The sequence below is a fragment of the Macrotis lagotis genome, chromosome 3 (genome assembly GCF_037893015.1).
Source record: "Macrotis lagotis isolate mMagLag1 chromosome 3, bilby.v1.9.chrom.fasta, whole genome shotgun sequence".
NCBI classification, from domain to species: domain Eukaryota; kingdom Metazoa; phylum Chordata; class Mammalia; order Peramelemorphia; family Peramelidae; genus Macrotis; species Macrotis lagotis.
Genome location: NC_133660.1, coordinates 7887263 through 7914944, shown reverse-complemented (window position 1 = coordinate 7914944; position 27682 = coordinate 7887263). Strand labels below are relative to the sequence as shown.

Here is a 27682-nt window from a genome sequence, read left to right as displayed (position 1 = left end):
TAATCTGACAACTAACTTAAAAGGTGGCAAGGAATAGTGGCTGGACCATTAGAGTCAGAAAGATCTGAGTTCAGTTCCTGCCTTGTACTACCCCTCCTAGCTGTGAGATCTTGGTCATGTCTGTTAATTTCTCTCGGCCTCAATTGCCTAATATGGAAAATGGTGACAATACAAGAGATAATGTATGTAAAGTGTTTTGCATATATTTAAGCACTAGAGCCATAGATTATTATTATTAAGAAAGTTTTCCAGAAAATGGGAAGGAAGGCAATAACTTAGAAGTTTTGAAGTTGCCAAGCCACTGGCTTGGCCTGCATTATGAAGATGGAGGTTATAGATCTAGAGCTAAAAAAATCGCCTGGGGTCTTCTAGACCAACCCCCATATTTTACAAATAAGGAAACTGAGATCTAACCAAGTTTGAGGTTTGTTATTTTTACATTTTTTTCATAGATTGATTCATTGAATTTGACTATATATTTAAATTATAGGGAAATTACCATTTATATTAGATGATAAAAGACTTTATCAAATAGAAGCCTTGTCTTTTGATGATCAAGCAATTTTTTGTATGTAGCAGTTCTCTCAAAAATATTCATATATATATATCTTCATGATATTTAAATTAGATTTTTTTTTTGAAAAAAAGATTATTCGCAAAAGTCCTTTTAAAAGCCTTAGATCACTGGAAACTAGTTTGGAATCACTGAAGGAAACTGAGGGAGAATTTTGTTTTCACGTAATTATAAAATAATCTTTAAATTAGAAAGATTTTTTAAAAACCTTTTTCTTCAGTATTGTAAAATTCTATAATATTTATCTTTTATCTCCCTGTTGGAAACTTGAAAACCAACTTAATAAAAACTCTTCAAGTATTGCTATAGTAGAAAATCCCTTTATTAAAAATGTATCTTTAGAGACACATGAAAAGACTTGAATGAATTGATGCTGAGTGAAATAAGGAAAATCAAGAGAACACGTATACATTAAAAACAACAGTGTGAGATGATCAAATAGGATGGATGAAGCTCCTTTCAATAGTTCAGTGATCAAAGGCAATTCTGAGAGATGTTATGGAAAATTCTATTCACATCCAGAGGAAAAAATAATGGAGTCTGAATGCAAAAAAGCAAAGCATATTATGTTAACTTTTTAAAACTTCTTTTATGTTTTTTCTTTCTTAGTTCTAATTCCTCTTTCACAACATGGAGATATGAAAATATGTTAAACATGATTATACATGTACAACTTTTACCAGATTGTTCACCCTCAAGGGGAGGGGGGAAGTGAAGGGAGGGTGCTGGAAAAATGTGGAACTCATAAACTTTCAAATGGATGAATGTTGAAAACTACCTTTGCACGTAACTAGAAAATAATTTTTTTTTAAATGTGTAGTATGTTATGAATTCTATAAGCAATTTTCAACATGCACAAGGATATTCATTCAAAAATGATCTAATTGTCTTTTCTTAGTAATTAATCACTACTGCATTATCTAGAAAACAGCACTATTTTATAGAACAACAAAAACTCCAAACATACCAGTTCTTTCTCCCTCTCTACAATTTGTTACATTTCCTGAGTCTATTTTCTAATAGAAAAAGAGTTTTTGGAGACAGGAAAGAAGTATGTGAGATTTGAGATACCATCATATTTAATTGCTATCAAATGGAAAATTTGGTTTTCCCTTTCAAAATTCACCTATTTAAATTTACTCTAAATTCAGATTCTTAAATGAGAACTAAATATAAAATCCTTTAATCTTCCTTCAGAATGTACTAGAACTCAATGTAATCTGTCTCATAAACCTGTATATCCTGGTGTATTTTTTACTTAGAAGAATTAGCTTTCCTATTGTACTTAGGGTAGGCTGCATACCTGAAACATAGCATGGACTCTTATTTTATAGGAACAGTCACATTTACATGATAGCTGAGAAAATTCTGAGTTGAACTTAATTACCATTAGGGCAGCTAGGTGACACAGTGGATAGGGCAGCAGACAGGAGTCAGGAGGACCTGAGTTCAAATCCAGATTCATTCACTTAATAATTACCTGTGTGACCTTGGCCAAGTCATTTAACCTCACTGCCTTGCAAAAAAAACACACAAAAAAGAATTTAATTATCATCTACCTGATGATAATTCTCAAATCTACCTATTATTCCCCTCTGCTGATCTCCAATCTCCTATATGCATCATCTTTCAGATATCTTACAATGAATATTCAGTAGGCACCTTAAACTCAATCAAACATAAACTCTCCTCTCCTAACTTTCCTATTACATCAAGAGCAACATAATCCTTTCAGTCCCTCAGACTCCTTACTATCTATCTCTCTTCCCTTAAAACTAAGCAGTTGCCAAGGCCGTCAATTTTACCGTTTAACAACTCTTGAATATCTCTCTTCTCATCTCTAACACTGTCACCATTTCTAGCAGGTCGCCATCATCTCATGTCTTGATTATAGCAATAAGTTGTTGATGGGCTTGCTGGCCTCAAGTCTCTCCCTACTCCAATCAATTTTTCAGTTATTAAAGTGATTTTCCTGAAGTCCAGGTCTCACCATTTCAATCCCCTCCTAAGTAATCTCGAGCGACTCACTACTGCCTCCAATAGAAATTCTGCTGTCATTCAAAGTCCTTCATAACCTAGCCCCCTCCTCTTTTTCCAGACTTTCTTGTTGTCTTCCTTTGTTTCTGAGGAGGACAAATGACATCACACAGTGATATATTTGTTAGTGAACTGGATTTAAATGAGGCAGAGTTGCACAAAGTCTTCAGTCAGTCTCATCCTACCTTCCAGAGTCACAGAAATCCACTGGCAAGGCATAAGTCAGGATGACTAACAATGACTTTGGATGGCACAGATGACCAACGAATGACCAAGCTCTAATCACTCCACAATGCCAACTTCAGTCATCTTCATGGACATTGGAACAAATTGCTCTTATCTGCCCATTTCATTCCCCTAACTCATCTACAGGTTTGCAGTCCATCCGTTACCTTCCACCTCATTTGGCCAAGTCTACTAGTCTTAGACCTCATTCCTTCACACGTACCCTTTGATCCAATGACACTGGCCTCTTGGCTATTCCATGAATGAAATACTCCATTTATCAATGCTGGGCATTTTTTCTGACTGTCCCTCATGTCTGGAATGTTTTCCCTCTTCCACTTTGACCACTGCCCTCCCTTGCTTCCTCTACAACCCAGCTAAAATTGCACCTTCTACAGGAAGCCTTCTTTAACCCCTCTTAATTGCAGGGCCTTGCCTTTCTTGATGATTTCATATTTACCTTGCATATAGCTTGCTTGTACATTTTTCTTTGCTTGCTATCTCCTCATTACAGTGAAAGGTAGGGAGACTGGCTTTTGTCTCTTACACCCAAGCTGGCCCATATCAGAGATTTCCCAAATATTGATTGTTTGAAATCTCATCTCAGCTCCTAACCTTAGTGATTTGGGGCAAGTGATTTTTACCTCTTTGGGTCTCAGTTTTCTCATCTCTAAAACAAGGGAGTTAAATTTGATGGCCCTTTCAGTTCTAAACCTGGTATCTCATAAATCCTTTAGCAGTTCCTTTTTTTGTTAGAATATTTTCTTAATAAATCCTAGAATCTAAGTCATATTGTTTCTGAAATTTCTGAGGATTTCTGAACTGCTACTGTAATTCCCTTCCTATATTATTATTGTTATTGCTGTTGCTACTGAGTAAGCAAAATAGTCCTTTTACTGAGGAAAATTTTTTTTAAATCTCTGCAAAATATTGACCTAAAAGATGAAAAACCTGTTTTAATATCAAGTACCCTTTGTCAAGTCAACTTTAATTTCAAATCATTTTGAGGTAAAGGTCTAGAGTAAGAAAATAACATTCTTTGAAATGACCCAGAAATTACTTCTGGAATAACGCATAAGCACTTCATCTAATTTTTATTATTGAACTTTACTTTTAATTGCTAGAAAGGAACATATTTTTAACAATGAAAAATTAAATCTTGAGTTTCAAGTTTTACAAAATGCTTTCATATATAAGTTCCCCAGTGGTTACCACAACCTCTCAGTTGGACTCAACTTTAACCCATCCTTAAGACTTGCCAAAGGGATTTGTCTAATGTCATCTCCCTTGCCTTCCTCCACCTTCTTCAAATAAACTCCAATGTCTTCCTTTTAGCTCCAGAATCAAATATAAAGTTCCTCCCTTTTTTGGCATTTAAAACTCTTTATGACCTTGCCCTGTCCTGCCTTTTCAATCTTGTTATATTTTACTCCCCTAAATGTACTTTTAAAGGTAGCATGGTATAATGATAAGTTACTTGACCTGACGTCTACAAGATCTGTGCTCGAATCTCACCCCCAGACACTTACTGGCTATATAACCCTGGGACACTTACTTAAACTCTCTCTTCCTCAGTAACCTAATCTATAAAAAGTAGAGGATGGACTTAATGACCTTGAAGGTCCCTTCTGGCTCAACATCTATGACAGTAGGAGTTCAGTTCCAGCTTTACAGAATTCAACATTTAATTTTTCTCTAATTATTAGTCTAGCCAGGTTTCTTCTCATGAACTAGACAAAGTTCCTCGAAAGTAAAGATCATATCTTATATTTCTTATAATCTCCACAGTGATTAGTATAAAGCTAAGTATATAGCAGGATTATTATCAAACAAGGATTTCATAGCAGTCTGAACTTATGTCTCAAACACCTGTAAGTGCCTTATATTATGCACTTAAGTTTTAAAAAGGAAAACATTGGCAAATTGACCCTATAAACTATAAATTTACTATAAGAGATAACCTTAAGTCTTTTTGATGCTCAATAAATATTTTTCGATTGATAAATTCTTTTATAGTGCTAGCTTATGAAGGATATATACATAAGCATCAATCAATCAATTAACAAATGAAGAAATAAATTTTGGGGGAAACAGATCTGTGGTTTCATTAATATTGGGAACTTCTCTACCAATGCACCTACTCTGGCAAATTAACCCTATGTAACTATAAATTAAGTGCTGGAGATAACCTTAGGAGTCTTTGATGCTCAGTAAATATTTGTGATTGATTTCCTAACATCAGTTTTAATTCAATCTTCTAAATTTTATAATCTTATTATTTATAAACTTAGAACAGGATCTCTCACCTTTTTTTGAGTCGTCAATCCCTCTGACTATCCAGTGAAACCTACAGGTTACAGATCCCTTCTCAGAATAATGTTTTAAGTCCACTTTTTAAAATGTGAAGGATTACAAAGAAATACAATTATATCTAAGTAAGAGTTATCATTTCTGTAAAGTGCTTCAACTACAAATTAAGAACTCTTGTTTTAGAAACAATGATGTCACAAAGTAACTTGCCCAGGGGCACAAAGTCACTGTGTGTCAAAGGTTAAATTTGAATCCAGATCTTTCCAATTCCAAGGACAGCCAGCTATAGCAACTAGATCATGACACCTCTCAATCCCTGCTATCTCTCACTGTTCCCTTACAATCTAGGCAAATTAGTCTCTCTTCCTTGTTCCTTGAAGATCATGTTCATTGTCTTTGATTCTGACTATGCTTTTTCCTTTGCCCAAAATATCTTTTTGGAACGATGGAAGGGATCAGGTGTAAGAGAGCTTTAAAAGTCAAAGAGAAAAGTTATAGTAAATCAGTGTTGTGAGGGAACTATCATAATAGAAGAACCTCAATGGCATAATGGCTAAAAGGCTGGAGATGGAATGAGAAAAGAATAATTCAAATCTGATCATAGACACCTACTAGCTATAAGACCCTGGACAAATCACTTAACCACTGCTGAATGGTTTCCTCATCTCTAAAATAAGGATAATGTGAGACAATATTTGAAATACATTCTGCAAACCTTAGGGCACTGGATAAATGCTAAGTATTATCTTTGTTATTATTAGGTACTCATCCCATGCAGGTTAAGCTAGAGGTTTTTTTTTTTCTTTCTTTAAAAGTTTTTTATATTGTCCTTAAGACTTAATTGACTGGCTGGTGGCATTAATGAAGCTTTTCTGATCACAGCAAGAAGTAAAGGCTCTTTCTTCAGCTTCTGACCACAACTAGCAGTATGACTTTCAAGTACACCAGAAATTTGCACTCAAGGTTGTGCTGTCTGTATGGCCTTTGAATCATATTTCAGATGAAATCTACCTCTTCTATTCTGAATATCCTTCCTTGATATGACTAGTAGTATTAAGAATTAGTATTTTAAGTGTTATATGGACCATATTCTGTTCAATATGATAGCTTTCTATTTTTCTTATGGATGTATCATATTCATTTTCAAATATTCATCCAAGATGTATGATTTGCTCCACCAAGAGAAGATGGCCTACTTTTTGCTTGCTAAGACCTTGTTAGGTCTTCTCTGAGAGTTGCCTAAGGCTCAGAGTGGTTTAGTGACTTGTCTATGTCACACAATTAGTACCTGTCAGAAAGAATTTGAAATCAAGCCTTCCTAACTCCAAGTCAAGTGCTCCTTCTAATTTCAATCTAATCCTGAACCTGATCAGTTTGCTTATACCTAAATTGGCATGGAGAGACCCATACAACCACAATCCTGGAGGACAGAGGGACTCTGAAAATTACTGAGGAGAGTAGTGACATGGTTAGATCTAGACTTTAGGTAAATGACTTTGGCAACCAACTGTGTGAGAGATGGCCTGAAATAGGCAGAGGTCTGAGATAAGGAAACCAAAAAGGAAGCTATCATAATAGTCCAAACAAGAGAAGGGGGAGGTCTAAATTAAAGGAGTGACTGTGAGGAAGGGGAAAGATGAGAAAAAAATAATAATAATAAATACCATTTCTATATTAATATATCACAGACACTGGGTCAAGCACTTTATAACAATTATCTCATTTGACTGCACAACAACCTGGGAAAGAAGATATTATTATCCCCATTTTACAGATGAATAAACTGAGGCAAGCTACTAAGTGTCTGAAGTCAGATTTGAATTCAGGTACTTAAGACCCCTTGGAGGCAGATGATTCAGTGAATAGAGCTCTGGGCCTGAAGTCAAGAGGGTCTGAAGTCAGGAAGACCTGAGTTCAAATTTGAATTGACTTATGAGCTGGGGGAGCCTGGGCAAGTCAATCTCAGTTTCCCTCAGAGGTAGCCAAGTGGCTCAGTGCATAAGTGCACTGGTTAAGGCTGGCTGAGCAAACTGCAGTACATAAATAAAATGAAATATTATTGTGTAGTAAGAAATGACACACATGATGCACTATCTGATTATGAATGAAATAAGCAGAACTAAAATAATATATATATGGACTAAAATAATGTAAATGAAAAGATTACAAATGGAAGGCCCCACCTGGTTGGTTGGTTCTTGCCCTCTGTTACCAAAGACCAAAATGACATCACTATGTTTAAGACAAATGACAGCATGTCTGACTGTGGCTGATCAGATCAATATGAGCTCAGAATGCTCTACCCCATGTGGGGCACAAATAGTCCATGTAAACACCTGGGGTTGGTAACTCTAAACTTACAAATGTCATGTTTCCTTTGAACTGCTTCCATTCTGTCTTCCTCATAGAGGGCAGCCTCCTCACTGATGAGGGCACACCATGCTGGGTGGTCCTGTGCCATTGTCTCCCATGTTGTACAGTCGATTCTAAAGTTCTTAAATGAGACTTTCAGGGTGTCTCGGTTTCTTATTGACCCCCTTGTGAGCACTTGCCCTGTGTGGGTTCTCCATAAAAGTTGGTTTTTTGTTTTGTTTTTTTTTTTTTTTTGCAAATGTACATCTGGCATTCTAACAATGTGTCCAGCCCATCATAGTTGCACTCTCTGTAGTAATGTTGGAATGCTGGGTAGTTTAACTTGAGAAAGGATCCAAATGTCTGGTAACTTCTCCTGCCAGGTGATCTTCAGAATCTTCTTAAGACAATTTAAATGAAGTGATCCAGTTTCCTAACATGGCGCTGGTAGACTGTCCAAGTGTCACAGGCATACAGCAATGAGGTCACCATAACAACTCTGTAGACCTTCTGTTTGACAGTCAGGCTAATATCTCTTCTCTCCTATACTTTCTATGGAAGCCTTCCAAATACTGAGCTAGCTTCAGCAATAGGTATGTCAACTTCATTGTCAATGTATACCTCCCTGGAAAGGACACTGCCAAGGGAAGTGAACTTGTGCACAGTACTCCAAATTTCTCCATTCCACATACAGATGGTGTGGTGCTGACTGAAGGAGCAAGTTGGGTTTTCTTTCTTTTTTTTTTTTAAAGGTTTTTACAAGACAAACGGGGTTAAGTGGCTTGCCCAAGGCCACACAGCTAGGTCATTATTAAGTGCCTGAGGCCAGATTTGAACTCAGGTACTCTTGACTCCAGGACCGGTGCTCTATCCACTGCGCCACCTAGCCACCCCAAGCTAGATTTTCTTGGTGTTAATTGTTAGACCAAAATTAGCACAGGCAGCAAAGAATCGATCTGTACTTTGTGGCATCTCACCTTCAGAGGCTGCACTGAGTGAACAATCATATGCAACAGAAGATCCTTCACCAGAATTCCCTCCTCTTTGGTCTTCGCCTGTAGCCTTTCCAAGGTAAAGAATTTGCCATCAGTGTGGTAGCTGACTTTGAGGCCATGTTCATTCTCAGTGAAGGCATTTGATATCATGGCTGAAAACATCATGCCAAAAAGGATGGAAGATGCAGGATTCTTGGCTCAGTAAGAAGGCAGATGAAATTCAATTTTAAGCAGACAGGAACAAACCAAAATGCTTTCATGATGCCCTGAAGGCTATTTTTGGGCCAAAGACATATGGTATATCACAACTACTCAAGCCCCTATCTATGTAAGTGAAAGACACCTGACTCTTTTCTAGGTCTGGTTTTGTTTTTATTGTATTTTGTCTTATTTTACTTATTTTTTGTCTATTACGAAGGATAAAGGAGGATGATATTCAGAAATGAAATCAATATGAAAACAAATGTTTATAAAGTAGGGAAGGGGTGAATTTATTTATGAAGCAAAAAAGTCACTGGTATCAGGAAGTCCTTAGTTAGCACTAACAAGAGCCACACTATTAACAGTCTGGGAGGTCCTTTGCTGGCTTCTCAAATGGAAACTCCATGTCCTCTCACTCTCATGCTACAAAGTTTCTACAAATCCTTATATCTTCAACTCTGAAAAAAAATCCTACCTTCTCTCTAAATGTCAAAATGTAGAGCTGCCTATACATCAATACACCTTAGACCCTTCTCTGAGTTTATATACATGTGCATATACCCGGTATACATTTACTAATTTTATTTCATTCTGTGTTTTTAAAAAAAATCTTCTTTATGGGGAGGCTAGGTGGCACAGTGGATAGAGCACCGGCCCTGGAGTCCGGAGGACCTGAGTTCAAATCCGTCCTCAGACACTTAATAATGACCTAGCTGTGTGGCCTTGGGCAAGTCACTTAACCCCATTTGCCTTGCAAAAACCTTAAAAAAAAGTCTTCTTTAGCTCAGTCTTCCTCCATATTATCTAATACTATTCAGCATTTTTCCATCATAGGTATCCACACATCTCAATTCATCTAGTATGATATTAGTCCTTTCCCTTAAGGAGATTTTTCGTTTCATCCTAATCTCATTGATTTTTCACTTTATTCTATCTACTACAGCTCTCCCTATGTATAAACACCACTCCTTAAATACTTGTCAGGAGAATGAAGAAATTTAGAAGCTGACAGGGAGAAAGGTAGACAGGTGATACTGTCTAGAATGTGAGAAAGTTCCCTCTAATGCTGTTCCTACTTTGTAAAATTAACATATACATTTAAAATAAACCAACTGCACCTCTTTCATAGTCAATCTTCTTTTCCATTCTTTGTAGTAGTTATGTTCGTCTGTTTATGACTAAGTTCATAATTTTATTTATATATAAATAAATATATCTATATGCATAGATATATTTAGTTTTCTCCATACATCTCATTGATACAAGAAAAGCTAGGTAAAGATGTGATCAATAATTAATTCTACTTCACTAAGCTACATCATTTACCACATCGATGTGATGGAGAAAATTCAATTCTCTTTGATTTGGTACCAATCTCCAAACTTATGATTTTTTTCATTCTATTCAGAACACACAGAGATTGTAGTTTTTGCTAAGGTCATTAACTGTATAGACTATAACTTTATAGAATATAAAAACTTTATATAATAATGGTATAGATGCAGAAGGATCTTCACCACTGAAAGTAAACAAATATCCCTGTAGAAAAAGCAAATACCAAAATTGTTTCTAAAGCTAGAATTGATTGGTTAAACTTTATTTTTGGAGTGATTTCTATTTAAAGAGATCTATGACCCCGGGGAATGATATGGGGGTACCCAAACTTCCTGGGCTCAAAATTGTCTTCTTTCCCCCCAAAGCACAGGACACATGCTGGCCTAGAGTACTTCCTGGTTCTCTCTCACAGCACTTTTACCAGTTTAGGGATAGTCACAGCTTCTGATACTAGCTAGGTGGTATAGTGGATAGAGTACCAAACCTGGAGTCAGGAAGATTCATTTTCCTGAGTTTAAATTTCACCTCAGACACGACTAGCTGTGTGACCCTGATCAAGTCACACCACCCAGTTTGCCTCAGCTCCTCATCTGTAAAATCAGTTGGAAAAGGAAATGGCAAACCACTCAGTGTCACTGCCAAGACAGGATCATGAAGAGATTGAAATGACTGAAAAAAAGACTTAACAGATATTGATAAAATTCTCTTTCATTTTCTGCCCTGGCAAACCAAATGAATTAAAAGGAGGCAATAACAGGAACTACTACTTGGTGTCCTTGCTGTCATTCCCTACCCTCTACCCCTTCCCCATTAATCAATTTGACCTTTCAGGGTTATCTCAGCACAATCTAAGCAGAGCAAGCAGGTTTTTGTCCCATTTGGCTACTTTCCTTTCCACTGTTTTGACACTCTCTCTCATTTTGGAATTATTCAAACATTCCTTTTCTAGACATTTCACCCTAGAGCCACTAAAGCCAGCTTGTTGAGAAATTCTATTGCTATACTTGTGGAAGAGTGTCCACTTTTCTTTTTATTTTTTAATAGATTTGGGGGGGATTTTTTGTAAGGGTTAAGTGACTTGCCCAAGGTCACACAATTAAGTAAGTGTCTGAGGCCGAATTTGAACTTAGGTCCTCCTGACTCCAGGGCCAGTGCTCTATCCACTGCACCACCTAGTTGCCCCAAGTGTCCACTTTTCGCTGGATGTTTGGACGAAAATTAAGAATGGCTGTTATTGAAACATACATTATTGAAAGCCCCATTCTAAATAAGGTATTTCAAATGTAGGTTGATGGACAACAGTGGTAGAAAAGAAGAATGGGACAAAAAAACCTTTTACCTGACTATGGTCCTTAGAATTTTAAGCAGAATTAAACTAAATAACAACCCTTTTTCCTCATAAAAGGAAGTCAAGTATTATGATCATCTAATTCTATCACTAGAAGCAAACTGAAACAAGAACTGCTCTCCTACTGTCATTCATGATTCTTGGCTTTCTTTTTGCCTTTCATACAAGAGTAAACAAAGGACCATTGTCTGATCTGAGATAGTTTATTCTTTGCTTCAGAAATTTGTTTTTAATCAAATACAGTCTGGATCTTGCCTTGCATAAATGGAGTACTTGACACCAGTCTCTGCCTCACCACCAAAGACTAAGTGACCTATATAGTCAGTCACTTCCTCAGGAAGAAATCCATTTAATAAGCAAAAAAAACATCACCAACAACAAAAATCATAAAGACTTTAAGGGTTCATAAATGTTCACCCAAGGTAAAAGCCAAGTTTTAACGGCTTTAATATATGTCAATCCTAGGCTGCTCATGCTAGAATTGCCTGCCCTTCATATAGAAGATGGCTACTTTGCCCACGGGAAAATGTACATAGAAAACATTCACCTGCATCCCACGTCCTGTTGCTATGTCACTGCCAGTTTAAAGAGAGGCTCCTCAAAGCCATCTGTTCACCTTCTTCTATAGCAAGAAGAGCCAATGTTACCTTCTGGCTCAAATCCTGTATCTGTCTTTTCAAATAAGGATTACACCAGAAACAATTTTTAAAATTCAATTTATCAAGCATAAATCAAGGACTTTGAGCAACTTAATCTCCACTTATTTTTCCTGTTTACAAAAGTGGGCCAGTGCTGTTTACTGGCTTAAGAGGATAGAGAAGTATTTTAATTAAAAAAAAACAAATAATTCTCCTCCATGTGCATTCATCAGTTAATCTGGATTTTCAGTTAGCTACAAGAGCAGTGGATGGGTTAGGGTACTGATGAATTGGCTACTGAAGTAGTTTCAGACCCAAAGACACAAATAAAAAGTCATCTTCTGGGACCCACCACACAGCAGCTACAGAAAGTTTCCCCAAGGAATTCCTGAAAGGTGTTGGCAAACCTTGGAAAGGAATTCTGTAAACATGGGGTGGTCACTGTGGTCTACACTTTTCAACTACTGAAGTGATATGCTCTTTCTTGACCCTGTTCCTAAAAGAAAAGAAATACAGTAGAAGGGAGGGGGACCCTATTCAAGGCCTCCAATATCTAAAATTTTAATTTATACAAACCATATATGTCATTTCAATAAGGGAGAAGCTAATTATGATTGAATACTCATTACAATTTTATAAGAAGCATTCCCTAAGACCTTTAAAATGCTATATATTGGGGCGGAGCCAAGATGATGACATGAAGGGATCAAGTCTTAGGAGCTCTCTGATAAAAACTCATAAACTAAGGACTCTAACTAAATTTTCGAGAGACAGAACCCACAAAGGGACCCAGTGAGGCAGTTCTCCTACTCAAGGTGACCTGGAAAAGAGCAGAAAGGCTCTGCTCCCCAGGGTCGGAGGGGCAGCCCGGAAAAGGGGTGGCCCGCCAGAGCCAAAGAGCCTCCAGGAGGCAGCCCCAAGGCGCTGGGAGCCTCAGCTCACAGCAGCAGGGAAGTCTCCTGGGCTGCACCCTGGGGAGCACCAGCACCGAGTCGGGGAGCAGCAGAGGACCTCCGCCAGAGAGAGCACACGGAGCCCAGCCCTCAGGGCACACAGCCAGCAGCCTGGTCTTTCAGCAGCCCAGACCCAGAAACAGAAGCAGGTGGAGCCATAAGCAGGAGCCCCCAGGGCATGAGCCCATTGAGCTGAGGGAGGGGAGTGAAGAGAGACTGCAGAGCTCTGTCCTCTGTCCCTGGAACAGGACTCTGGAGCTCTGACCACATTCAGATCCTGATCACAGTCTAGGCCCCCCCCATAGAACAGCAGGGCTCCCCCACCTCAGCCCCGTGGCAGAGGGGGGTGCTTATGGTCATTCACAGACCAAGAGGGAGGACAGAGCCTCACACACTGAGACCCTTGTGGGAGTGTCCCAAAAGCTCAGGAAGCACCCCAAAAAACAGGCTTAGGCTGGGAAAATGAACAAAGAAACAAGAGGAAGACCATTGAGAAATATTTTGCAAATGAGCCCAAGAAGGATCAAAATACTCAGTCTGAAGATGAGGAAGCACAAGCTCCTGCATCTAAAGACTCCAAGAAAAACAGAAATTGGGCTCAGGCTATGATAGAGCTCAAAAAAGACTTTGAAAATCTAATGAGGGAGTTAGAAGAAAAACTGGGAAAAGAAAGGAGAGAGATGCCAGGAAAAACATGAAAATGAAGTCAGCAGCTTAGTCAAGGAAATCCAAAAAAATGCTGAAGAAAATAGCATGCTAAAAACCAGCTTAGGTCAAATGGATCAAACAGTTCAAAAAGTTATTGAGGAGAAGAATGCTTTAAAAAGCAAAATTGGCCAGATGGAAAAAAGAGATAAGAAAACTCTCTGAGGAGAATAAATCCTTCAGACAAAGAATAGAATTCAGGGAGATTGATGAATTTAACAGAAATCAGGAATCAATACTTCAAAACCAAAAAAATGAAAAATTAGAAGAAAATGTGAAATATCTCATTGAAAAAAAACAACTGATATGGAAAACAGATTTAGGAAAGATAATTTGAAAATTATTAGAATACCTGAAAGTCATGATCAGGAAAAGAGCCTTGACATCATTTTCAAAGAATCACTACAGGAAAATTGCCCTGATGTTCTAGAAGCAGAGGGCAAAATAGAAATGGAGAGAATCCACCGATCCCCCCCCCCCCCGAGAAAGAGATCGCAAAAAAACCAACCCCCAGGAATATTATAGCCAAGTTCCAGAACTCCCAAGTCAAAGAGAAAATATTACAAGCAGCCAGAAGGACACAGTTCAAATATCGTGGAGCTGCAGTCAGGATCACACAGGACTTAGCAGAAACTACACTGGAAGCTCGTAGGGCTTGGAATACAATATACCGGAAGGCAAAAGAGCTTAGAATGCAGCCAAGAATGAACTACCCAGCAAGGATGAATGTCCTCTTCCAGGGAAAAAGATGGACTTTCAATGAACCAGGGGAATTTCAAAGGTTCCTTTTGGAATGGCCAGAGCTGAACAGAAGGTTTGATCTTCAGATACAGGACTCAGGTGAAGCATGGAGATTGGAGGAGAGGGGGGAAATATGAGGGACTTAATGAGGATGAACTGCACATATAGAAAAATGATACTGATAATATTCATATGAACCATCTCAGTTAATAGAGCAGGTAGAGGGAGCTTTTATAGTTGAAGCACAGGAGAAAGCTGAATTCGAAGATAAAATGTGGTGTAAAAATGGAGTCAATAGGAAAAAAGGGAAATGGAATGGGAGAAAGAAAAAGGAGAGGGGGAATAGTCCAAGCTATTTCACATAATAAGATTTTTTTTATTACAATGAGCTATTGCAATGATATGGAAGGGGGGAGGCAAGGGGGAATGAGGGAACCTTTGCTCTCATTGGAGGTGGCTAGGAGAGGAAACAGCAGGTATACTCAATGGGGTATAGACAACTGGAGTAAGAAGGAGGGGGGGGGAGCAGGAGGAAGGGGTGGGGATGTGAATAAAGGAGGAGAGGATGGACCATGGGGGGAGAGTGGTCAGATATAACACATTTTCTTTTTTACTTCTTGCAAGGGGCTGGGATTGGATGGTCTGCCCAGGACCATAGGGCCAGGTGGATTCTGGGCCTAAGGGGTGGTATGGGGGCTCAGGGCTTCTTGGCCCCAGGACCAGGGATCTGTCTGCTGCGCCACTCAGCAGCCCTACAGCGGAGTCAGAGTGAAAGGAGAGAGAAAATATAGTACATGGTAGTGGAGAAATAAGAAAGGAGGGCGTTGCGATCAGCAATGGCAACATTGGAAAAATATGGAAGTAACTTCTGTGATGGACTTATCATAAAGAATGTGATCCACCCACGACAGAGTTGATGGTGTTGAAACAAAGACTGAAACACATTTTTTTGTTATTATTATTTGGGGGAGGGTGCAGGGCAAGTGGGGCTGGGTGGCCTGCCTGGGGCCACATAGCAGGGTGATCATTGGGTGTCTGGGGCCGGATTCGGACCCGGTGCTCCTGGCTCAAGGGCCAATGCTCTGTCTGCCACCCAGCCACCCCTACTATTATTACTATTTTATTTTATTTTGGGTCTTTTTTTCCCCTCTTCTTTTTGGTTTTTGCAATGCAGTGGGGATCGGGTGGCTTGCATGTCACATGGCTGGGTGATTATTGGGTTTACTAGGCAGGATATGGACTCGGGTGCTCATGGCTCTAGGGCTGATGCTTCGTCCATTGCACCACCTGGCCATACCTACAATTATTACTATTATTTTTTTTTACTTTAATTTTTTTCTCCCCCCTTTACTTTTTTGCCCAAGCAAGTCTATGGATATTCAATGGGGGGAGGGGTATTTTGTTTACTTGTAAACAAGTGTATCTTATTAATGTAAAGAAAAACATTTGTACAAAATGAGAATAAAAAAATAAAGTAAAATGCTATATATTATCATCATAATTGATCTTAACTGCCTTACAAAAACTCTTTACCATACCCCACCTTACAAAAGATTTCAGTTGATAACAGCAAGTGTTTATGAAAACATGGTGAGGGAAAAGGCAGGAAGGATGCTTATAATTATAGGGTCTTATATGCCTAAAGTAATTTATAGACATGAGTGGAGATATACTACCTGGCAATGAGAAAATCCAGAAATTCATAAAATTAATCCTTATGGATTTTAAATTTCTAGAGGAATAATCCTTAGTACAGCATTCTTCATACAAAATACTATTCAGAACATTGGCCATCATTTGGATGCAATCTACATGAAAGACTTAAAATAAACCCCAAAAATTTAATTTGCCACTCTAAGTCCTAAAGTCCTAAGAAAATGTAATGCCTTTGAAACATTAAGCTTTCTGGTAAAGTAACAAAAGTGCATCCCAAGGTAACATACTGTCAGATTTCCAAAAATGATTAAGGAAACCCTACATTCAAAATTCTTGCTTACCTCTAAATCTATTGACCTGGAATTTGTCAAGAACTGTTTGATGATGAATTACAAAGTAATAACTATATACATTTATCATCTCCACTGTGGTGTTATAGATTAGTAGTAAGAGTTACAGTAGCGGGTACTACTGAACTAACAATACAAGGCTCACCATTGAACTCAGAAGATATTAGAAAACACCACTCTCTGAAATAAATGTTAACCAGAATCAACATACAGGGCAAGAGATTAACCAGCTCTAGACAGAAAAGAGACGGTAAATATTCCTCAAAAAGCCTGGGGGTGCCTCCTTAACAAAGGAAACAATTTAAATTTTAAAATTTGACTTTAAGATTAGACCAATTCACAGTTCTACCTAGAGGGCATTAACTACCTTTCTATTCACAAACTCTCTAGCACTGACTAGTCCCATTCTTGCAGCTGAAACAACACAGCACCCTACAAGAGAGCATGAACCAGGCAAGTCAAATCACCACCACTATCTCCCCTCAGATCCTTATGGAGATAGCCCAGAAGGCTGAACCCAAAAGACTTGGGAATAGCAAAGCTTCCAACCCAGTGATTACAGACCATCATCCTGGGAAACAATCCCTGTGGAGATGTAGCCTGGCAACTTATTCCTGCAGATGCTACAGTAAAACTGCTAAAAATTCAGAAAGGAAAGTTCTTGTAACCTAAAGGATCATGGGGCTTTTCCATTGGACTTGCACCTGAAATCTTCCATACAGGTAGTCCCCCTCATTAGAGTGAGCTCTGTGAAAGCAGGGGCTAGGTTACTTTTCTCTTCATATCACTAGCACGAAGTACAAGGTTTTGCACACAGGAAGCACTATTAAATGCTCTCCATTATTTGTCACCTTTGTCAATTTGCTAGTCACGAGGTAATATTTCAAGGTGGTTTTGATTTACATTTTTTATTACTAGTGATTTGGAGCACTCTTTCATGGAGTTGCAACTTTTTAAATGGATTTTATTAGAAATTTTTCTTTTACACCAATTACATTTACCAATCCAATCTCAGAAAATAATTTTTTTATATAAAAGAAATTTTTCAAAGGCAAAATTAACCAATACATTAAAAAATCTGACATATGAATGTTGCCATTCCCAAAGACCCTCACAATTAAAGAAGGAAGTGTCTTCTCAAATCTCTTTTTGGGGGCCAAGTTTGAGCATTTTAATTTTATAGCATTTGGTTAAAATTGTTGTTATTTTTATTCTACATAGCTTTCATTGCATACACTGGTTTTTTGTATACATCGTTATCCTGATTCTGCCAACTTCATTTTGCATTCTTTAATTCATAGGTCTTCCCATGCTTCTTTCACATCTTCCATCAATATATAGGCCTTCACTTTGTTTCTAGTTCTTTGGTACTACAAAACTTAGTTCTATTAAAAAAAAAAAAAGCCCATGTATATGGATCTACTGGTACAGCAGAACCTTGAAGTTATTTTGGGTTTTTTTTTTGTATTTCTATCTTTAGTGATTTGAAGTTCCCTTAAGGTGATCATTTATGGCTTGCAATTCTTTTGAAAAATGTCAACTTACTAATAAATGGCTTTTGGACCTAGATAGTTCTGTTAGTTGTCTATAAAGAACATCCCAAAAATCCTAGTGCAATTTAAAGCTTTCATAACTTAAAGCTTTCATACTTTCACATGATCTGAAACTTTGGGGACATTCTGTACATCTTCCATATTTATTGGGGCAACTTGGTAGAAAGATGTTTCCCCACTCAAGTTCTTCTCTTCTTATCCTAATTAAGTTGATTTTGTTCATGTCAAAGTTTTTCAGTTTCTTGTCTTAGAATGGAGTCACAAAGACTTGAGTTTGAATCTTGCTTCAGATATTTAAAAGCTTTCTGGACAAGTCACTTAACTTCTCTCCACCTGAATTTCCCATTCTGTAAAAAATGGAGATTAATGGCAGCACATAATTTACAGTGTTATTATAAGCACTAAATGAGAAAATACATATAAAGCATTTGACAAAACTGAAAGTGACATATAAATGTTAGCTCTTTTATCTTTTGAGATTAAAAACTAACCATAGCTGTGAAAGGGATCAGATCTGGTTGTTTTTCCAATTTCTTTTTTTATGGCTTGATGTTGAATATTTAGGTCACATATAGATTATGAGTTTATATACTCTATGGTTGTGTAAGCTGTACATCTAAAACCAATTTCTACCAAATTACTTTCCAGTCTTCCTAGCAATTCTTGTCAAATAGAGCTCTACCTCAGATTAACTGGTATTTTCAAATTTATTGAACACTAGGTTATTGAGTTCAGCCAATTCCAATGCACAGAATCACAGGGTAGTTGGAAGGGACCTCGACAACCACCTAGTCATCACTTTACAGGAAAGGAATCTACACTCTACCATATTTGACAAACAGCCATCCAGTCTCTTCTTGCAGACTTCCATGCATGGGGCTGGCCACTTTGCCCCAGCTCATTGTGAGCACGTTATTTTTGACATCAAGCTTCTTGGCAATTTTCATCCATTGATCCTACTTCTACTTTTCAGAGCCAAATAGCACAAATATGATTCCTTCTCCATAGGATACTTGCAGAGAGTGATATCCCCTCTGAATCATCCAAGTCAGAAATGCCCTTCAAGGGCTTAAGGTCCAATTATCCTCTTCTTTACAGATTATTCATGTTCATCTTAAAATTGAACACATAGGGAGAAGTCCCTACAACTATCATTTCTGTGTTCCTAGAAGTGATACATCCCAAGACTGAATTAGCTTTTTTTGGCTACTACATCCCAATGCTGACTCATGTGGGGCTTTCAATGAGCTACAACTTCAGACCTCAGCCAGAACAAAGGCTGTCTAATCAGGGCTCTCCCCTCAGGCTTCACTTTCATAGATGATTTTTTAAACATTCAAATATAAGACTTTACATTTTTTTCCTGCTTAATTTCATCTTATTAAATTCAACCAAATATACCACATCTAAAGAAACTTGAATCTTGTCACTTAGTGTTTCTTTCCCTCCCAGTCTGATGTCATGCCACATCTTTGTTTTAATTCAAGTCACTCAGAAAAATGTTCAACAACAGAGTCAAGTATAAATCCCTAGAGTACTACACCGAAGACCTGCCATGATGATATCAAGTTATTAACAACCACAGTGAGTCCAGCCATATAACAGTTTTGAATATACCTGATTACATTCTCATATAAACCATATCATCTCTACCTTCTCCACAGAAGTGGTGTGATGCTTTTATCAAAAGTTCTGCTAAAATCTAGGTAAGCAACATTGACAGCATTCCTTTTACTTAGTAGTTTAGGGATCTAAAAAAAAGTTCAACATTCACAAAAAAGAAATAAAAGTCTGGGGGCAGCTAGGTGGCACAGTGAATAGAGCACAGGCCTTGGAGTCAGGAGTACCTGGGTTCAAATCCGACCTCAGACACTTGATAATTACCTAGCTGTGTGGCCTTGGGCAAGCCACTGAACCCCATTGCCTTGAAAAATCTTAAAAAAAAAGTCTGATATGACTTGTCAAAAATGACGTCATGATGGCTCTCTGGAATCACAACTTTCCTTTCTAGATATTCAAAGAATGTGATTCTTAGAGAAATTCTAGAATGAACCAATCAAGCTAAATTGCCTATAATTTGCAGTGTTTTCTTTCCTTTTTTATAAACTGGGATATATTAAATATTTAATAAATAAATGTGCTTTTCACCAATAAATTCATCAAGAGAAAGCTAGGTATTTTCTTGATATCTCCTTATTATTTGATCTTCTACTTTTTTAAGCAGTACTAGAATTGTTGACTATAATGATTAATAATAATAACAACAACAACGATAGGTAACATTTATATGACACTATTTGCCAGGCACTGTGATAAATGTTTTACAATATTATCTCATATGACTCTCACAACCACCACAGTGCTATTATTACCTTGATTTACTTGATTTACTGATGGTGGGGGGGGGGGGGAGCGGATGTGAAGGATTGAATACACTGGGGCAAATAGGGCAAATAGCCTAGTTATTAAGTGTCAACAGCTATTAAGTATCTGGAATCCATATACCCCAAATATCTGTAGCATCACTTTTTGAATTAGCAAAAGACATGAAAACAACATACATACTCATCATCTAGAGAGTGGTTAAACAAGTTGTAGTACATGAATGGAATATTACTGTAATGTAAGAAATGCAAATACAAAATGAAAAAAAGGCAAAATTTCTATGAAATGATACAAAAGGAAATAAACAAAACCAAAAAAACAATATATTCCATGACTATAATAAATTGGGAATAACAACAAAACAACACTATAAAATTATAATAACAAAATTGTCCCCCAAAGAAAAGATATGAGAAAATACTTCCTTCCCTTCTGTAACAAGGTGGGCTACTGTGACTATAGAAAACTGTATCTAAATTTTTTATGAGCTTGTTAGTTTTGCTGAATTTTGTTTCCCTTTTTTTATTATTATTATAAAAAAATGGTTCTCTGACAGTGAAGAAAAGAATGAATTGGAAAACATTAATACTGTTTTAAAAAGCTGGTAATAAAATTTTACAAAAAAATAAAAATGAAGGGGGCAGCTAGGTCACGCAGTGGATAGAGCACTGGCCCTGGAGTCAGGAGGCTCTGAGTTCAAATCCAGACTCAGGTCCTTAATAATTACCTAGTGTGTGACCTTGGGGAAGTCACTTAACCCCATTGCCTTGAGTAAAATAAATAAATGAATGAACATAAGGAAAAATGTTAATATAAGTTATAATATGTTTGTCATAAAGTTTGTAATACTAATTAAAGTTTTGGGTGACATTAAGAAATATGAATGCAATGGAATAAAACATCTTTACAATGTATGGGAAGAAAAACAAAGAGTATAGAAAGAGTTCAGAGAATCATGCAAAGATCTGCACAAGGATGCAATGGATATAGTCATATAAATGCATGCAACTGTATTCTGAATGAATATACAATAGCACTATAAATGGAGACAAGCAAAAAAACATACAATGCTGATGCCACAATACTAAAGTTAAAATAAATTTTTATAAAATAAAGTTAATACTATATTTTTTTTTTTGCCTTTCTTTGTATGCTGAATACTTGGCACAAGGTAGGCCCTTAATACAAGATGACTAATTGAAATTAGGTATTATAAAAAAATAATCTGGGCTCTCAATGATTCAGTCCTTTAACTGCAGAGAAATGCCCTTCAGAATCTCAAATGCCTCTAGCTATACCTCAGTAATTTCTTTTAATTAAACATGCTCAAACCCTAAGCATTCAGGATAAATAAAAAAATGAGCTTTTGCTGATGTTTTTCTTTTTTTTTGTTTAATACTGTAAGGAATTTCTTTTCTATGACTACTTGTGTGATTTTGGGCAAGGCTGGCTCAAGTTTCTATGAAGGTCTTGGACCAGATTAGGTCCCTTCAGGCTGTAAATCTATGCATAACATTTCAGCTACATTACAAATTAAGTAGTCTTCTATAGGGTAGCTTGGGAATCCAGTCACTATCTATAGGAAAAGATTATCTGAATTTTGAGTAATCAACCTTAAACAAACTTTTGTTGCATTTCTAAATTGGAGATATCTGAAATTTTGGGGATAAATAAAAGGCGAAATTATCATCCTTCCACTTAGTATTTCTTGAATACTAAACTATACTCATTTATTAACAAACTGTTCTCCTTTTCCTATAGAAATCTAACCATCATTCTACAATCATTACATTAAAAAAAAGGAAACAGCTAACAATTTGCAAAGAATTAGACAAGTCTCTAGATTTACATCCTATTCTCAGATCACCTCCTGCTTCAAAAGGGAGGCAAACTTGGCTTAATTCAAAAGTTAGAGCTTTTACTTATAATTGTAATCTCTATCCACACCATTTCCAGATTTTGCTACTTTCTTGAGGACTTACCATTTTTATGCTACCATTGCTAACCTCTCCACTTAGTAAGAATTTTAAGTGCAGATAATGAAAACTAAGCTGTGCTCAAACTGGAAGTAAATTACACACTAAGTTCTAGAGATGCTCTATGGCAGACAACAACAGAACAGATTAGGAAAATAGAAAGGAGACTGTTGGACAAGAGTTTAAAAGCATACTGAGCAACATGGAATAGATTATAGCAAGTATCTTAGTGCAGTTCTTTACTATAGAGGAAAAACATACTGGTTTGTAGTCAAAGGACCTTCTGCCTCTGCCATTGACTACCCATGTGCTGTTCTAACAAGTCACCTGGAAAATGGATGGGTTACACTTAACTTCCAAAGCATCTTATGACTGAGAATTATGATCCTAGTATTCAAAGAAACCAGGCTGATCTCTGCAATATAGTCATTATTATGATATTATATTAATGGCATATATTATTATTGCATATTATACTATTATGTATGGATATATGTTTCTCTATAAAAGGATGTAAAATAATTTGTTTTTGCATCATTTAAAATGATGCCTCAAATCATGAACAAGAAACTTTGTAATATTTTTGCATGTTATAAAAATTGAAGAAAAAATATCCTGCAGATTTGGAAGAGAGGAAGCTAAGGAAAGACAACTAACATAGGTACACTCAGAAATAACATGCTACAGCATGCACTACTTCCTAGTTTGGAATAAAACTGAAGGAATCCATAAAGTGAATCCATCCCAGCCAAGTGTCCATTGGCAAGTACCCACACTCATAGCCCTGTGCCAATGCCAAAGCAGCTTTGATGCTGTGCTTTCTTCCTACTCATTCCTCATGGCCTCCTTCAGGCAGCTATTGAAGCCTGTGAAAGACTGTCCACTCTTTGCTACTCCTCTTCCTTTTAAAAAATCATAGGTGCCCCCTTGAAGCTGTAAACCTGATTACCACCTATGTGCCCACCCCTCCTATGTGTGACCTAGGCAGTGCCCACCAAGAAGTGAGTAGATTGTGGATAAGGAAGCTGAAAGAAGTCACCTTCCTTCTAACAGAAGCATGGAGAAGGAAAGCCTAGAGAAAAGGCAAGACAGGGAAAGGCAAAGAAAGGGGAGGCTAGGAGAGGAAAGGCAGGGGGAGAGAAGCAGAGCAAGCTGAGGGGAGAGGAGGGAAGGGAGAGCAAAGAGAGGTAGTCCGGGGAGGGGAGGAGAAGGGACACCCGGAGGGAAAAGGAGCTGGGGAGGGCAGGGGAAGCAAAGGAGAGAGAAGAGGAGCCAAGAGAAGGGAGAAGCCAAGGGAGGAGAGGAGAAGCCAGGGGAGGAGAGGGGAAGGAAAAGGAGGAGAGGGGAAGGAAGAGGGAGGAGAGGGGAAGGAAGAGGAGGAGAGGGGAAGGAAGAGGAGGAGAGGGGAAGGAAGAGGAGGAGGAGAGGGGAAGGAAAAGGAGGAGAGGGGAAGGAAGAGGAGGAGGAGAGGGAAGGAAGGAGGAGAGGGGAAGGAGGAGGAGGAGAGGGGAAGGAAAAGGAGGAGAGGGGAAGGAAGAGGAGGAGAGGGGAAGGAGGGAGGAGGAGAGGGGAAGGAAGAGGAGGAGGAGAGGGGAAGGAAGAGGAGGAGGAGGAGAGGGGAAGGAAGAGGAGGAGAGGGGAAGGAGGAGGAGGAGAGGGGAAGGGAGGAGGAGGAGAGGGGAAGGAAGAGGAGGAGGAGGAGAGGGGAAGGAAGAGGAGGAGAGGGGAAGGAAGAGGAGGAGGAGGAGAGGGGAAGGAGGAGGAGGAGAGGGGAAGGAAGAGGAGGAGGAGAGGGGAAGGAAGAGGAGGAGGAGGAGAGGGGGAAGGAAGAGGAGGAGGAGGAGAGGGGAAGGAAGAGGAGGAGGAGGAGAGGGGAAGGAAGAGGAGGAGGAGGAGGAGAGGGGAAGGAAGAGGAGGAGGAGGAGAGGGGAAGGAAGAGGAGGAGGAGGAGAGGGGAAGGAAGAGGAGGAGGAGGAGAGGGGAAGGAAGAGGAGGAGGAGGAGGAGAGGGGAAGGAAGAGGAGGAGGAGGAGAGGGGAAGGAAGAGGAGGAGGAGGAGAGGGGAAGGAAGAGGAGGAGGAGGAGAGGGGAAGGAAGAGGAGGAGGAGGAGAGGGGAAGGAAGAGGAGGAGGAGGAGGAGAGGGGAAGGAAGAGGAGGAGGAGGAGGAGAGGGGAAGGAAGAGGAGGAGGAGGAGGAGAGGGGAAGGAAGAGGAGGAGGAGGAGGAGGAGAGGGGAAGGAAGAGGAGGAGGAGGAGGAGAGGGGAAGGAAGAGGAGGAGGAGGAGGAGGAGAGGGGAAGGAAAGGGAAAGAAGTTGGAATGGAAGAGGAGGAGGAGAGGGGGCAAAGGGGGGAGAGGCTGGGAGGGGAGAGGCGGGGGAGGGAGGAGGAAGCCGAGGCGGCGGGGGGCGCGGGGGCACGGGGGGCGCGGTGGCACGGGGGGCACGGGGCACGGGGGACACGGGGCGCGGGGGGCACGAGGGGCGCGGGGGGGCACGGGGCGCGGGGGCGCGGGGGGCAGCGGCCGCGGAGGGCGGGGCCGGAGCAGCCCCCCGGCTGCGGGGCGCGGACTCACCCATGGCTCCGAGGGGGCGCGGGCGCGGCCCGGAGGGATCCCCGAAGAGGAGGCGCCGCCGCCGGCGGGCGGGTGCGGGGGGCGGCCGGGGCGGAGCTGTGCCGGCGGCCGGGGCGCCCCGCTCCCGACGTGCCACGGAAAATAAAGAAGTGAGGAACCCCCCCAAGCCTGTCGCCCGGCTCTACGCACTGAGCATGCCCGAGGAGGGGGCGGGGGCGCCCGGGGCTCCGGGGGGCGCGGGGGGCGCGGGTCCTGCGCGTGCCGGGGGTGCGCGCGTGTGCGCCCGCGCGAGAAGAGCCGGAGGCGCCGGAGCGCAGGACCGGGCGCTTCCTCCTTCCTGGCTTTAGCTGCAGCCCGGCTCGCCGGGAAGGGCGGGGCCGGGGCGGGGCCGGGGCCGAGCGCGACGCCCAATCGGCTCCTTCCGTTGGACTCCAGGGGGCGGGCTGTCGGCGGGGCGGGGCGGGAAGGATTCGCTCCTTCTGCTGGTCCAAGGGGCGGGAGAGGAAGGAGGGGAGAAGAGGCCGGAGGGGGCGGGACGTAGACAGGATCCGCTCCTTCCATTAGACGAGGGGACCGCCGAGGCGGGGGGCGGGGCTAAGAGAAGACTCCGCGCCTTGCATTGGGTGAGCTCGCCCCGCCCCCGCCCCGAGGCGGGCGCCTGGGGCTGGGCCACGCCCCCGCGGCGTCGGAGGCGGGCTCCTTTCAGGAAGAGGCGGGGCCTGACGGACAGCCCGGAGGCTGCGGCTGCAGAGGCGCCTCCGGGAAGCCTGGGGAGCCCGGGCTCCGGGGCCGGGCCAGAGCTTCGCCCTTGTCACCCGCTGAGGGGAGCGGGTGGCTGTTCGGTCACCCCCTAAGAGGAGCGCCCCCCCCCCGCCCCTAGCCCCGCCCCCGAGGCCCTGGCTCCGCCCCGCCTCGCGGCCCCGCCCAGCTCTCCAGAAAACCCGGAAAAGACAGCGCCGCTTCCCCGCCCAGCCCCCAAGTGCGGCCGCACTGGGCATGCGCACTGGGCCGGAGCCCGGGGCTGGGCTCTCCGGGCCGTGCCGGGCCGCCCCTCGGGGCCCGCCGGGGGAGCCGAAGCCGGCCGGCCCCGCGCCGCCGCCCCCCTCTCCCGAGGCAGAGGAAGGGGTGCCTTGCGTTTTCCTCGGCCCGCAGTGAGGCCGTCTTCGTGCTTCTCGGGAGCCAGACGGGAAGGCGCGCGAACGCGGCCTCGGGGGTGGGCAGGGAGGCCCGGGCCACGCAGGAGGGGGCAGGGAGGCCCGGGCCCCGGAGCCGGGCCACGCAGGAGTGGGCAGGGAGGCCCGAGCCCCGGAGCCGGGCCACGCAGGAGGGGGCAGGGAGGCCCGGGCCCCGGAGCCGGGCCACGCAGGAGTGGGCAGGGAGGCCCGAGCCCCGGAGCCGGGCCACGCAGGAGTGGGCAGGGAGGCCCGGGCCACGCAGGAGGGGGCAGGGAGGCCCGGGCCACGCAGGAGTGGGCAGGGAGGCCCGAGCCCCGGAGCCGGGCCACGCAGGAGGGGGCAGGGAGGCCCGGGCCCCGGAGCCGGGGCACGCAGGAGGGGGCAGGGAGGCCCGGGCCCCGGAGCCGGGCCACGCAGGAGTGGGCAGGGAGGCCCGAGCCCCGGAGCCGGGCCACGCAGGAGTGGGCAGGGAGGCCCGGGCCACGCAGGAGGGGGCAGGGAGGCCCGGGCCACGCAGGAGTGGGCAGGGAGGCCCGAGCCCCGGAGCCGGGCCACGCAGGAGGGGGCAGGGAGGCCCGGGCCACGCAGGAGTGGGCAGGGAGGCCCGAGCCCCGGAGCCGGGCCACGCAGGAGGGGGCAGGGAGGCCCGGGCCCCGGAGCCGGGGCACGCAGGAGGGGGCAGGGAGGCCCGGGCCCCGGAGCCGGGCCACGCAGGAGGGGGCAGGGAGGCCCGGGCCACGCAGGAGTGGGCAGGGAGGCCCGGGCCCCGAAGCACGGCCGCCTCTGCGGAATGCCTTCCTGCCCGGGGCGTCATCTCTGTTCCCGGAATGCCTCCTGCAGACGCAAACAAGCGGAGATGGCAGAAAAGCCAAGCGTGTGAACTTGGAAAAGAGACTGAACCCTCGTTGTGGTAGTATTTGCCCAGCACGGCCCGGGAGGACCGGGCCCGGGAGGACCGGGCCGGGATGCGGCAGTCGCTGTTTGCTGGTTTGGGCTTCAGATCCCTAGTGCAATATCTGCCCTTTTTCGTAATTGACTCGTCAAATAGGGGCCAGTTTGGGAACTGTATTTCTTAAAAGGAAAATAAATCCCAAATCCCAAGAGTCTAGCAAATTGTACCGGAATACAGCCTCTAGGATTCATCCCTTCTGATATCACAGACATGACTGAAGAACTAAAATTATAACAGCCTCTCATTATTCCCTCTTTTGTTCTTAGGTTGTGTTTCAAGGTTCCTGGAGGTCAAGATACCTTTGTATCTCCAATGCCAACCACCGTGCTTTTTCCCAGTAGGCATTTAATAAATGCTTACTGATTTGGATTCAATACATTCTTTTTTTTTAAAGAAAGATTTGATTGATTTTGAGTTTTGCAATTCCCCCCCCCATTGTTGCTTCCCCCCCCCCACTCCACCCCCACAGAAGGCAGTCTGTTAGTCTTTACATTGGTTCCAGGGTATACATTGATGTCAGCTGAATGTGATGACAGAGAAATCACAATATATCCTTAATCTAAGAATGGTACTCTTCAGTTAGTGAAGTAGCCACTTTAGAGGAACAGGGCGTTTTCAGGAAGCTCAGGCATGGAATGGCAAAAGAAAA

General features: G+C 42.0%; 1 protein-coding gene across 4 annotated transcripts in view; it reads right to left on the bottom strand.

Moving 5' to 3' along the window:
• RAP1GDS1 (Rap1 GTPase-GDP dissociation stimulator 1) overlaps positions 1-25122 on the bottom strand; it is a 200185-nt gene extending 175063 nt beyond the window's left edge. For 2 of the 4 annotated variants that reach the window (XM_074228073.1, XM_074228076.1), the window contains exon 1: positions 24907-25121. In XM_074228073.1, the coding sequence (XP_074084174.1) occupies positions 24907-24910 (4 nt within the window). In that variant the 5' untranslated portion in view covers positions 24911-25121. Of the gene's footprint in view, positions 1-24906 lie in introns of all 4 variants that reach the window. The other 2 variants (XM_074228074.1, XM_074228075.1) reach the window with 2 other exon arrangements.
• Between the last annotated feature and the right edge of the window lie 2560 nt (positions 25123-27682).